This window comes from Mustelus asterias, chromosome 3, assembly GCF_964213995.1.
Source record: "Mustelus asterias chromosome 3, sMusAst1.hap1.1, whole genome shotgun sequence".
NCBI lineage: Eukaryota > Metazoa > Chordata > Chondrichthyes > Carcharhiniformes > Triakidae > Mustelus > Mustelus asterias.
This window is the reverse complement of record NC_135803.1, coordinates 27,798,402-27,811,544: the sequence shown is the minus strand read 5'-3', so window position 1 is coordinate 27,811,544 and position 13,143 is coordinate 27,798,402. Positions and strand designations below refer to the sequence as shown.

At 43.2% G+C, this 13,143-nt stretch overlaps 1 protein-coding gene across 7 annotated transcripts in view; it reads left to right on the top strand.

Annotated features, from left to right (window-relative positions):
- vwa5b2 (von Willebrand factor A domain containing 5B2) overlaps positions 1 to 11,535 on the top strand; it is a 142,971-nt gene extending 131,436 nt beyond the window's left edge. For 6 of the 7 annotated variants that reach the window (XM_078206583.1, XM_078206567.1, XM_078206596.1 and 3 more), the window contains 3 exons: positions 6,519 to 6,588; positions 7,594 to 7,717; positions 10,426 to 11,535. In XM_078206583.1, the coding sequence (XP_078062709.1) occupies positions 6,519 to 6,588; positions 7,594 to 7,717; positions 10,426 to 11,196 (965 nt within the window). In that variant the 3' untranslated portion in view covers positions 11,197 to 11,535. The remainder of the gene's footprint in view (positions 1 to 6,518; positions 6,589 to 7,593; positions 7,718 to 10,425) is intronic. The other variant, XM_078206554.1, reaches the window with a different exon arrangement.
- The last annotated feature ends 1,608 nt before the right edge of the window (positions 11,536 to 13,143 follow it).

Sequence of the window (13,143 nt, the reverse complement as noted above, 5' to 3'; positions counted from 1 at the left end):
GAAGAACAACCTCAGCCTGTACGGGAATTTGAACCCACGCTTTTGGCATCACTCTGCATCATGAATCAGCTGTCCAGCCAACTGAACTAACATTAAACAACTGACAAATAGATCAAAGAGAAAAATCTGTCAAGTAATGTTTTCGCTTGGGTGTGCTGCTGCACCAGACTAATAGATGCCTGAGCTCTCAGCCAAGAATGCATAGTAAGGCTTTGGCTGAAAGTCCAAATATCCAGTAGTCCGTTGAAACATGTGGCCAAGGAAAAGCTTTGCTTGATTGACAGCTTTTTCTTTAACTTCTATTTCTTAATTACTCAATGAATATTTACACAAGATAAAGAGAAGTCAAGTGCTTGAAATTTCTGCTATTGATACTTTCAAGGTCAGGTTGATTGTCACTTTCATAGGGTTGTAGTAAAAATGGTCTCTTTTAACAGAGTTATGAATGAATGACTTTTTTTTAAAAAGTGTTTTCACACATGCCACTGTTCCTCTTACACACATTGGTTTTGGAAAGATTGTGTACTGGGTGAGGGGGCATGGATGTGCCATAGCTTGACATGGAGGGTATGAGGGGCCATAGAGGAGATGGGTGGGGGTGGAGGGACATGGGTTGGCATGGAGGATATAAGGGGTCGCTGGAAGGGCATAGGTTGGGATGGAGTGTATGAGGTCCCACCGGGATGGGTGGAGAGGCATGGGGGTGTGTAAGGGGTGAGGGATAGAGGGCTGTTTTCTGTTTTATTACCAGTGGGACAAAGTCTCAGAGCACTGATGTAGGCCTTTTAAACACTGCACCTTGGCATTCAGCAGCTCATATGCTGCCTCTGAACTGTTTCTGAGAGTAGTGGATGGACACCAGTTAGCATCCACCCCACTGGAACTAAAACCCCGCCTTTGTAGGCACTTCCGCTGAGGCAGGCACACCGAGCTGGGAAATTTTCCCACCCCTGCTTCTGACCTCCAGGTTGAAAATCCAACCCAGTATTTCAGGTTGGTGACCCCTTCGTCACTGAAACTTTGTTTCTCCCCACAGATGCTGTCTGGTGTGCTGAGTATTTCTGTTTTTATTTCTGAATTCCCACATCTGCAGTACTTTTGGCTTGAAATTGGGGCAGGATTTATGGCAAGACTCATAGCAAACAAAGTCTAACTACTGACGGGGCGGCATGGTAGCACAGTGGTTAGCACTGCTGCTTCACAGCTCCAGGGTCCCGGGTTCGATTCCCGGCTCGGGTCACTGTCTGTGTGGAGTTTGCACATTCTCCTCGTGTCTGCGTGGGTTTCCTCCAGGTGCTCCGGTTTCCTCCCACAGTCCAAAGATGTGCGGGTTAGGTTGATTGGCCAGGTTAAAAATTGCCCCTTAGAGTCCTGGGATGCGTAGGTTAGAGGGATTAGTGGGTAAATATGTGGGGATATGTGGATAGGGCCTGGGTGGGATTGTGGTCGGTGCAGACTCGATGGGCCGAATGGCCTCCTTCTGCACTGTAGGGTTTCTATGATTTCTACTCAGTAAACAGGGTCTGGTTAAAAAACACACCACAGCAAACAGCATGCAGAGACTGTTTAAAAAGAGTCTCTACAAACTGCAACAAACAAATGACCAAAATTGCAGCAAGATGAGTGATTCCTCCAGCTAACTGCAGTGAGTGGAGGATAGTTCAGTACAAATTATGTGCATAAAATCAATCCCACTCGCTTGCAACAACGGTTTATGGGAGATTACCCAACCACCTCCGTCCGAACTAGGGAATACTCATAGAATCCTACAGTGCAGAAGGAGGCCATTCAGCCCATTGAGTCTGCACCGACCACAATCCCACCCTATCCCCATAACCTCATGCATTTATCCTAGCTAGTTCCCTTGACACTAAGGGGCAATTTAGCACGGCCAATCCACCCAACCCGCACACCTTTGGACTGTGGGAGGAAACCGGAGCACCTGGAGGAAACCCACACAGACACGGGGAGAATGTGCAAACTCCACACAGACAGTGACCCGAGGCTGAGAATCAAACCCAGGTCCCTGGCGCTGTAAGGCAGCAGTGCTAACCACTGTGCTACCGTGCCACCCCCTACTGATGTTACTATATGCAGTTGTATCCATTACTTAATGTTAGATTGGTCAGCATTAGCTGCTAGGGCCCCAGGGGAGCTTTATATCAATTTTGTGTTAACATACAAGTTGTAAAATATCGGAAAATGAAAAGATAAAGCATGGTTAAGACTTTAGGGATTTTTGATGATGAAGCTATCACTATAATAGGTATTGGGAGTGAATTGTTTATACATTGGTGCTTTGAAATTGTCCGCTTGGATAAAGCATCGTTTTTCAAGGAACAAATACTGCGTGTCCTTGATAGGTATGTCCCTGCCAGGCAGAGAGGAAATGGCTGAGTGAGGGAACCATGGTTCACAAAAGAGGTGGAATGTCTTGTCAAGAGGAAGAAGGAAGCGTATGTTAGGTTGAGAAAACAAGGTTCAGTTGGCTCGATGGAGGGTTACAAGTTAGCAAGAAATGAGCTAAAAAAGGGGCTTAGGAGAGCTAGGACGGGGCATGAGAAGTCCTTGGTGGGTCGGATCAAGGAAAACCCCAAGGCTTTTTACTCTTATGTGAGGAATAAAAGAATGACCAGGGTGAGGCTGGGGCCGGTCAAGGACGGCAGTGGGAATTTGTGCATGGAGTCAGAAGAGATAGGAGAGGTGATGAATGAATACTTTTCTTCGGTGTTCACCAAGGAGAGGGGCCATGTTTTTGAGGAAGAGAGGGTGTCACAGGCTGATAGGCTGGAGGAAGTAGATGTTCGGAGGGAAGATGTACTAGCAATTTTGAATAAACTGAAAGTTGATAAGTCCCCTGGGCCTGATGAAATATATCCTAGGATTCTTTGGGAGGCAAGGGATGAGATAGCAGAGCCTTTGGCATTGATCTTTGCGTCCTCACTGTCCATGGGGGTGGTGCCAGAGGACTGGAGAGTGGCGAATGTGGTTCCTCTGTTTAAGAAAGGGAATAGAAATGACCCTGGTAATTATAGGCCGGTTAGTCTTACTTCAGTGGTCGGTAAGTTGATGGAAAAGGTCCTTAGGGATAGGATTTACGACCATTTAGAAAGATGCGGCTTAATCCGGGATAGTCAGCACGGATTTGTGAAGGGCAAGTCTTGCCTCACAAATTTGATAGAATTTTTTGAGGAGGTAACTAAGTGTGTAGATGAAGGTAGTGCAGTTGATGTCATATACATGGATTTTAGTAAGGCGTTTGACAAAGTCCCCCACGGTCGGCTTATGAAGAAAGTAAGGATGTGTGGGATAGAGGGAAGTTTGGCCCATTGGATAGGTAACTGGCTCGCTAACAGAAGACAGAGGGTGGTGGTGGATGGAAAATTTTCGGACTGGAAACCGGTTACCAGCGGAGTGGCACAGGGATCAGTGCTTGGTCCTCTGCTCTTTGTAATTTTTATAAATGACTTGGAGGAGGGGGCTGAAGGGTGGATCAGTAAATTTGTTGATGACACCAAGATTGGTGGAGTAGTGGATGAGGTGGAGGGCTGTTGTAGGCTGCAAAGAGATATAGATAGGATGCAGAGCTGGGCTGAAAAATGGCAAATGGAGTTTAACCCTGACAAATGCGAGGTGATTCATTTTGGTAGGACTAATTTAAATGTGGATTACAGGGTCAAAGGTAGGGTTCTGAAGAATGTGGAGGAACAGAGAGATCTTGGGGTTCATATCCATAGATCTCTGAAGGTTGCCACTCAAGTGGATAGAGCCATGAAGAAGGCCTATAGTGTGTTGGCGTTCATTAACAGGAGGTTTGAGTTTAAGAGCCGTGGGGTTATGCTGCAATTGTACAGGACCTTGGTGAGACCACATTTGGAATATTGTGTGCAGTTCTGGTCACTTCACTACAAGAAGGATGTGGAGACACTGGAAAGAGTGCAAAGGAGATTTACCAGGATGCTGCCTGGTTTGGAGAGTAGGTCTTATGAGGAAAGGTTGAGGGAACTTGGGCTTTTCTCTTTGGAGCGGAGGAGGTTGAGAGGAGACTTGATAGAGGTTTATAAGATGATGAGGGGGATAGATAGAGTGAACGTTCAAAGACTATTTCCTCGGGTGAATGGAGCGGTAACTAGGGGGCATAACTATAGGGTTCATGGTGGGAGATATAGGAAGGATGTCCGAGGTAGGTTCTTTACGCAGAGAGTGGTTGGGGTGTGGAATGGACTGCCTGCAGGGATAGTGGAGTCAGAACCTTTAGGAACATTTAAGAAGCTATTGGATAGGCACATGGAGTACTTCGGAATGATAGGGAGGAAATAGCTTGATCTGGGCTTCAGACAAAGCTCGGCACAACATCGTGGGCCGAAGGGCCTGTTCTGTGCTGTACTGTTCTATGTTCTATAACTTATACGCTGTACAATGTGGTTTCCTTGGAAATTTTTATACATTATAGAAATCATCAACTGTGATGCTTGTGATTTAAACTCTTGCACACCACCTCCCTCTACTGGTGGGACAGGTGAATGTGATGCAAATTTCTCCATGAAACTAATGCTGGCTTCAGGCTTGATCTACAAAATGGACCAAGTACCTGGGGTCATATTAATAGGTAGCTTGCCGAGACTTCTGAGACAAACTTACTTGATGTTCTGCTGGTTTTTGCTAAACTTTTTATTCTATCAGCCTGATATTGTTAGGTTGAATGTGGCTTTGTCATTTGCAGTTATCCATTATTTGGCATATTTGATTATGTGGAATGAGTTTCAGTGAACTCCAAGTCCAAACTTTTGGATTGTTAATTATTTATTTTTTGGTTTAAATGTAAATTTTAATCCTGGAGTCAATAAGAATCGTGGGGGGAGGTGGGGAACATTTTACTGGTTAAGAGTCATGCCTAGCACAAAGGAAAGTCGTTGCATTTGTTGGATGTCAATCAACTCAGTTCTAAACCATCACTCTTCAGAGGACACTGCATGATTTCCTCAGGGTAGTGCCCTGGGCCCAACCATCTTCTGACCTTCCTTCCATCAAATGGTCGGAAGTGGGGATATTTGCTGATGACTTAACAATGTTCAGCTGCATTTACGGCTTCTCAGAGACTAAAGCAATCCATATCCAAATGCAGCAAAGTCTGGACAATATCCAAGCTTGCGCTGGTAAGTGGCAAGTTACATATGTGCCACATAAATGCCAGGCAATGGCCAACTCCAAAAAGAGAGAATACAACCATTTCCCCCTGACATTTAATGGCATTACTATCACTGAGTCCCCCACTATCAATATCCTGAAACTAAACTGGACCAGTCTTATAAATACTGTGGCTACCAGAGCAGTTCAGAGGCTGGGAATTTGGTGATGGGCAACTCACCTCCTGACTCCCCGAAGCCTGACCACTGCCTATGAGGCACAAGTCAAGAGTGTGATGGAATATGCTCCACTTGGCTGGATGAGTGCAGCTCCAACAACACTCAAGAAACTTGACACTGTCTAAGATAGAGCAGCCTGTTTGATTGGCACCCCATCCACCAATCACTTAAACAGTCACTCCTTCCACCAGCAATGCGCAGTGGCAGCAAAGTGTACCATATACAAGAAGCATTGCAGAAATTCACCAAAACTCCATTGAGAGCATCTTCCAAATCCACGACCTGCACCAGCTAAAAGAAGAAGGGCAGCAGATGCATGGGCATATCACCAACTGCAAGTCCCCTTCAAGCAGCACACCATCCTGACTCGGAACGCTATTACCTTCACTGTTGCTGGGTCAAAATCCTGGAACACCCTAACAACACTGGGAGTACCTACACCACATGGACTGCAGTGGTTCAGGAATTCAGCTCACAAACGCCTTCTCAAAGGGAATTAGGGGTGAGCAATAAATGCTGGCGATGCCCACATCTCGTGAAAGAATAAAAAAAAATACCTATACTCATTCTACCTATGCTCAATCTCCCTCCTGCTAAAGTTGCCCTTACCTCAACTGGGCATCAGGTTCAGCTTACCCGAACGAAAAGTCTAACACAAACATTGAAATTGCACCAGTCAAGATTTTCAAATAATGTTAACAATCATCCCTAAAGTCTTTATTTAATTATCAATGGTTTGACGCAGGTGAGTAAAAAGTACTTATTGCAGATGCGTACTTATGAAGACTGAGGGCAGATCATTTACTAACTTATATCCTTGAGCTGGGGAAATGTATTGTCTGCTATTTGAACTGGATGGAGATACAAATAATTCCATTGTTCTGGTGAGTGAGTTGCATTTGTGAAGTGGAGGCAGCATGACGTAGATGTAAGGCAATAAAGTTGATTGTGAGGTTGAATCTGAAATGTTATAGTTTCAATTAACTATCTCAGTTACAATTTGATAGCAAATCACCAGCTAATACAACATTATTTTTGAGAATCATTTCTACATAGAATAAGAACAGAAAAATCCAACTGCGAGTTGCTGACATTTAATGGATTTGCAGTTTGACTTCAATACAAATGACAGCATTTTCTTTAACCATCCAGGTAATGCACAGAGCCCTTCAACAGTCTCGGTACGATCACAGAAATCATTTGAAAGTTTCTTTGGATCCAGGTACCCTGACTAATTTATTCTTAACAATGTATAGTCAAAGTGATATGCTTCTTATCTTACAAATCGTGGAATACAGAATTTATTCCACAAGACAAAGTAACATCACTGCTAGAGTTAGATTCTGGTGTTCCACTGAGGATAATAATTCATTTTTACTGAGCGCTGTTGCAACAATAGTAACTCCTTTGTGGATACCAATTTACTGCAATTGTATAGGGCTTTGGTGAGGCCACACCTGGAATACTGTGTGCAGTTTTGGTGTCCTTATCTGAGGAAGGGTGTCCTTGCTACAAAGGGAGTACAATGAAAGTTTACCAGGCTGATTTCAGGGATGGCAGGTCTGTCATATGAGGAGAGACTAAGTCGGTTAGGATTATATGCACTGGAATTTAGAAGAGTGAGAGGGGATCTCATAGAAACTTATAAAATTCTAACAGGGTTAGACAGGGTAGATTCAGAAAGAATGTTCCCCATCATGGGGGAGTCCAGTCATAGTTTGAGGTTAAGGGGTAAACCTTTTAGAACTGAGGTGAGGAGAAATTTCTTCGCCCAGTGGGTGGTGAATGTGTGGAATTCATTACCACAGAATGTAGTTGAGGCCAAAACTTGATTTCAAGAAAAATTAGATATAGCTCTTGGGGCTAAAGGGATGAAGGGATATGGGGAGAAGAGGGAATCAGGATACTGAATCTGATGATCAGCCATGATTAAAATGAATGGCGAAGCGGATTTGAAGGGCTGAATGGACTACTGCTTTTAGTTTCTATGTTTCAAATGCTTTCTGACTATCAATAGTATTTATTGCCCACCAGATGGACAAAACTGCACACTATGTTACAAATATTAGCGGGCATTGTGGAAACAGTTAGTTTTGTTCTATCAGAAAGCAGAGGTACTAAAGAGGGGTAAAGCCAGGATAATCTCGCTTCACTCCCTGAAATACGCTGCTCTGTTAGCATGATTCTAGCTATTGATTCACTCAACTTGCTTTATTCACACTACAAGGTTTAGCCTGGGAAGGTATAGAAGGCCGAGTCAGACTGGAAAATACATACCAATAAAATCCAACTGTCTGTCTGCCAAACTGGACTCCTCTCCTGAAGAAGAGAAGAATGATTATCTGCCTCTGGTGAGAAAAACTGTGAACATCTTCCTCGGATTAGTTTATGTGAATTTAAATGCTGAATTCTTTGTTTAAGGTCGGACAACATGAGCTTTTGCGACAAAGCAAATATTAATCTATGCTGCATATTACCCCTACACATTGGCTTCATTGCTGATTGAAGTCCATTTAATAGTGGTGCAAATCAATCAGAACAGTACCTGCTTCTTGCAACACACCATACCCAGTTAGTCTCAGCATGCATTTTATTGCCTCCAATTCAATATTGAGACAGTCAACCCAAGTAAGACTAAAATTTCTCCCCGATCACTGAAGATAATGAAAAGAAAACTCAAGGATGTTACTATGGAATAATCTTATGTTTACCTATGGATAATATTCTTATGGAATCAATATGAGAGGAACAATAGCATGCAATGTCCAGGTTAGGAAGGTTGTGCCAAGTCTTCTCTTTGTCCCACTCCTGGGTTGATTATGGTAGAGTTTTAATTTTTTTAAAAATATGATTTTGCCAATTCTTAACTGTATGTACTTAACTGTATATAGCTCGGTATAAGAATTAAGCCAGACAGGTTTCTTCAGTTAACAAGTGAAGAGTTAGCTTTATTACTAAAACTGACTCAGGTAAACATTCAGAAATTATTAACACAAATATTTAAAATGTATGAATATATCCAACTTCCCAACATAGTAAAAAACACACACGCAACTTCCCAGGCAGGCACATAAAGAAATAAAATGTTCACAGTATATCAGATGTTCAAGCATGCTGGCACAGTGGTTAGCACTGCTGCCTCACAGTGCCAGGGATCCGGGTTCGATTCCCACCTTGGGTCACTGTCTGTGTGGAGTCTGCATGTTCTCCCCATGTCTGCGTGGGTTTCCTCTGGTTGCTCTGGTTTCCTCCCACAGTCCGAAAGACATGCTGGTTAGGTACGTTGGTCATGCTAAATTCTCCCTCAGTGTACCCGAACAGGCGCTGGAGTGTGACGACTAGGGGATTTTCACAGTACCTTCATTGCAGTGTAAAGCCTACTTGTGACATTAATAAATGAAACTTAAACACTTGGCCAGGTGCTCCTCCTTCAGTTGCCATGTCCTAAAGATGGTGTTAAAAACCATGGTCTTCCATTGGATTGATCAGTTAAGACAGTTGGCAAATTACTTCAGTTTTTGCCATTGCCTTCTGCAGAATGGCTCATCAGGAAACACTCCCGTTCTTTAGCACCTCCTATCAGGCATATTGGAAGGATTTACAGACTGATAATCAAACTGTTTGGCCACATTACGTACATGCCTTTTATGGTCACCAAGTGCTGAAGCAGGATTTGAGCTCAGAAATAGAGACACTACCGCTGTGCCACAAGACCCTCCCTATATTGGCCAACCAAAAAGGGTAAAGCCAGGAAAATTATGAATGGATTGTCTGAATGCTTGTTCACTGCTAAGGAGTTACTTTCCACGGTGGCTGCTGGTACTATGGTTTCCCAATGAAGCAGTTGCCCTCTAGTCATGGCTGGGTGATTTCCTTTTCTCTTAAAGATGGGGTGCTGAGTTGTAATCCTCCTTTAAGGACTCTCAGTTTGCAACAATGAGGCCTTCTGGTGGCTTCTCAAATCACAAACAGGGCTCAGCTTTGTTGAGAGAGATTTCAGAGAGAGAGTTGGTAAGGCTGGTGCCTCTACTGTCCCTGTGATAGTCTGCGCCTGTTAGTTCAAATCCAGTATGTTTTATACCTAGAACTGGGTCACGTGTCCTCTTTATGGTTTCAGTATGAGGCTTATCTTAACCATTGTCTTTGAGAATTCCATAGACTCTGTGGGCGGAATGTTCCCGTCCCGCCCACCACGGGAATCATAGCGGGCTGGGGCGGACTACGCAAGGTCCGTTGACCACGGGCAGGATTTTCTGGTCTTGGGGCGAGCGCAGTCAGAAAATCCCACCCTGTATTTCCAAACAGTGGCTTGTGGCCTTCCTAAAAATGTAATTTAATAGCTTCTGTGGGCCAGTGTCATTTGTTTAGCACAAAATGTTGTTTTCTATATGTCCAGCAGATGATTTCACAAATTAATATTCTATATAGCACATCTTTGTAACAAGGATGACTGGTTAAATGATCATTCTGACTTCAAAATTCTACAAGTTACCTCTATAATAATCAATCCCTTTGTAACCATACATTAAAATAAATTGAACATTACATCAACTGATTTGATAACATTATTCCATCGATTTGTCACACAGGGAATGTGTGTGGATATTTATAATAATTACTTATAAAGCATCAGGTGTTTTATATTTGTGTTGACTTTGAGAACACAGATGTGGTTTGGACTTGAGAGAATGTCTTCTGGACTGATTTATTAAGGGAATTTAAAGACATGAGTAACATTTTATGATGATTTCATAATTAACCAAACAAATGACTTGAAAACATCTATGGGTGCAGTTTAGGATTTGGTCCAAGTTGAATTATCAGTTTTGTCAGAGTATGTTATAAATATTTCTCCGTCGAAAATTAGATTTAGGTTTGATTTGTTATTAAATGTTTAATTGCTGAAAGATTTACATTTCAAAAATGTCCAAATAAGCAAAAGTCAGGTATTTGACACGTTGGCTACAAATGTGACCATATATATCCCAACTGAGGGCTCCTTGGAAAAGTGAAATTCATTTACGGAAGAGTATATTTAACTTACACTTTCCTATTTTAGGTGCACTTACAATTGGCATCTGGAGCATTTCTCCTGAATGAAGCATTTTCTGAAGCTGTTCAGATTCCCTTGGACCGACTGAGAAGAGCCTCACCTTTCTCATGTCACCGGGCAAGCCTCAGTCCATCTTCACGCTGGATATCATCAGGTACATCAAGTAGCAAAAGTGAAACTCTCCTCGGAAGGGAGATCTCCGCCCACAGTCAAAATGAGACCGAATCTTGTGCGAGTAAGAAGAATGTCCAGCCAGAGTCTGTAAAGGATCAAGGAAATAATGAAGAGAGCACAAAAGGTTCAAAGAAAATTACATGGTCACATCTTGAGGGTGTGTTTGATTGCACTAGTCCTCCAGCAAGCCTCTACAATTCATTCAGCGCCAGCACTGATGGTCTGAGCACCACCTTCCAGCAGGTTGACAGCGGCAGGGGCTCTGAAACGGATCTATGTGAAAACTCACCAGTCGCCTCTGAAACTGGTGGCGCCTTTTACGAGTCAGCAAATGATCTCAACGCACACTACGATGATCTGGAAGGGATGAGCTGGGCAACTGCTGTGGCGCTGGGGTGGCTTGAACATCAGTGCGCTGGTTACTTTCTGGAATGGGAGCTCATTGCTGCCAAGGCAGATACGTGGCTACATTCACAGCAGCTTCCCGAACACGTAAATGTCAATAAACTGAAGGGAGCAACGAGACATCTTTTCCTCTTGCTCCGTCACTGGAATGAGAACATTAAGCTCAACATGCTGTGTTATAACCCCAGTAGTATGTAAATACAGATGTTCAATGAAAATATATGTACTTTATAATAATTTTAAATTGCAGCACAGAAAGTTAAATTATAGTGCCTGATTGGGGGAAAAAATCTAATAAAATATATGAAATTCTGCTGCACCTTTGGGTAAGATGTCGCCTTTTTGCCATTAAAGTGAACATTGTGATTGCAGCATTCTATTAATTAAAAATGTCTGATGCAGATTTCAAAATGTACACCTTCTTTCTACTACATGTATGAAAAACGATTCCGATACTGATGTTGAATTAAAAATATAATAACAGGCCTTGATTTATATTATAATCTTGAAATAAATAATAACGTTGATTTTACATCACTTTTGGTGGAAATATTCTGTTGCAACTTCAGAACGTTAAGAGAGTTTTGGCAGTTAACCGGTACTAATATACCATTTTCAGCTCACCAGCAATTGATTCCTAATTCAAAGCTTGCTAATTTGTTGATTTTGACAGTTTATTTGAGGCATCAGTTTTCACCTCAATCAATAGATGGTGTGGTGCATGACAGTAGAATGGGAAATTATGGGGTCCAATTTTATGTCAATAGGTTTTGAGGGAGTTTAAATTGGGTCCTATCATTCTGAAAGAAAAACCAACAACATGGTCTGAATTTTAACCTGAAATAAGGGCAGCTTGTGTCCAGTGGGGTTGGGAGCATGATGGAGCATCTCCACCCATTTCCACTTTTACATAAGCCAGAAAGTGGAAAGGCTGCCAACCTGCTCCAAGGAGGCAGGTGCAACTTTAAACATGATGAGGGTACAAGCTTCATCATCATCATGTGGGTTTCGTATCTGCTGTTGGCTGAATCTCCCAGACGTCTAAAAAACTGACAGTTTTATTGAGGCGAGGACTTGGTGGATTGAGGAGGTAAATGCCTTCAGGTCTACCTCTTGGATTCAGGAAGATTCCACCATCGAGCACTCCCCACCAATGCCCCCCCACCCCCAACAAGATCTTCCCTTCAAAGGACTCCCATCCATAGCATGAAGCCCCGCTCTCTGATCCACTCCCTACTTTGAAGCATCTGATTTCCTCTTCATCTGCCTTTGAACACTGATCCTGCTACCACGGAACAACTCACCCAATCAATGCTCCTGCTTCTCTCTGCTGACTTACCTTCTGCTGACTTGGTGTTACCATCACTGAATCCACTCCTTCCACCACCGACAGTCAGTAGCAGCAGTGTGTACTATCTACAAGATGCACTGCAATAATTCACCAAAGATCCTTAGCACCTTCCAAACCCACGACCACTTCCATCTAGAAGGACAAGGGCACAAATACATGGGAATGCCACCCGCCTGCATATTCTCCTCCAAGCCACTCATTGTCCTGACTTGGAAATATATCGCTGTCCCTTTGCAGTCGCTGGGTCAAAATCCTGGAATTCCCTCCCTAACGGCATTATGGGTCAACCCACAGCACATGGACTGCAGCGATTCAAGAAGGCAGCTCACAACCACCTTCTCATGGGCAACTAGCGATGGGCAATAAATGCTGGCCAGCCAGCGATGCCCATGTCCCACAAATGAATAAACAAAAACTTATCTAGCTGCCCATCTGGCTGGGCCTCTGGCCAGGGAACTGATGAGTGACATTCCTGACACACTGGAGTTCAGATTCCACAGTGTGTAGAGGAATCCCGAATTGCAGATTCCCCATGATTTCCTGACCAACCCACTCCCTGCGGACTGGTCTGTAAAAGAAAAAAATCCGCGTTCTTTCTGTTCTGATAGTTGGACAAGAAAAATTGCTGTCCATCAAGCAGAAACATAAGAATTGTCTGTCATTATCAAATCCACACTGTTGGAATCTTCTGCCTACGTAGTAACAATCAATTGTACAATTGTATTATACAGGTTCATTCTCATTGGTCTTTTTGTCAAACTATAGGCCAAGAGCTTCTTCTTCGGGTGCAAATT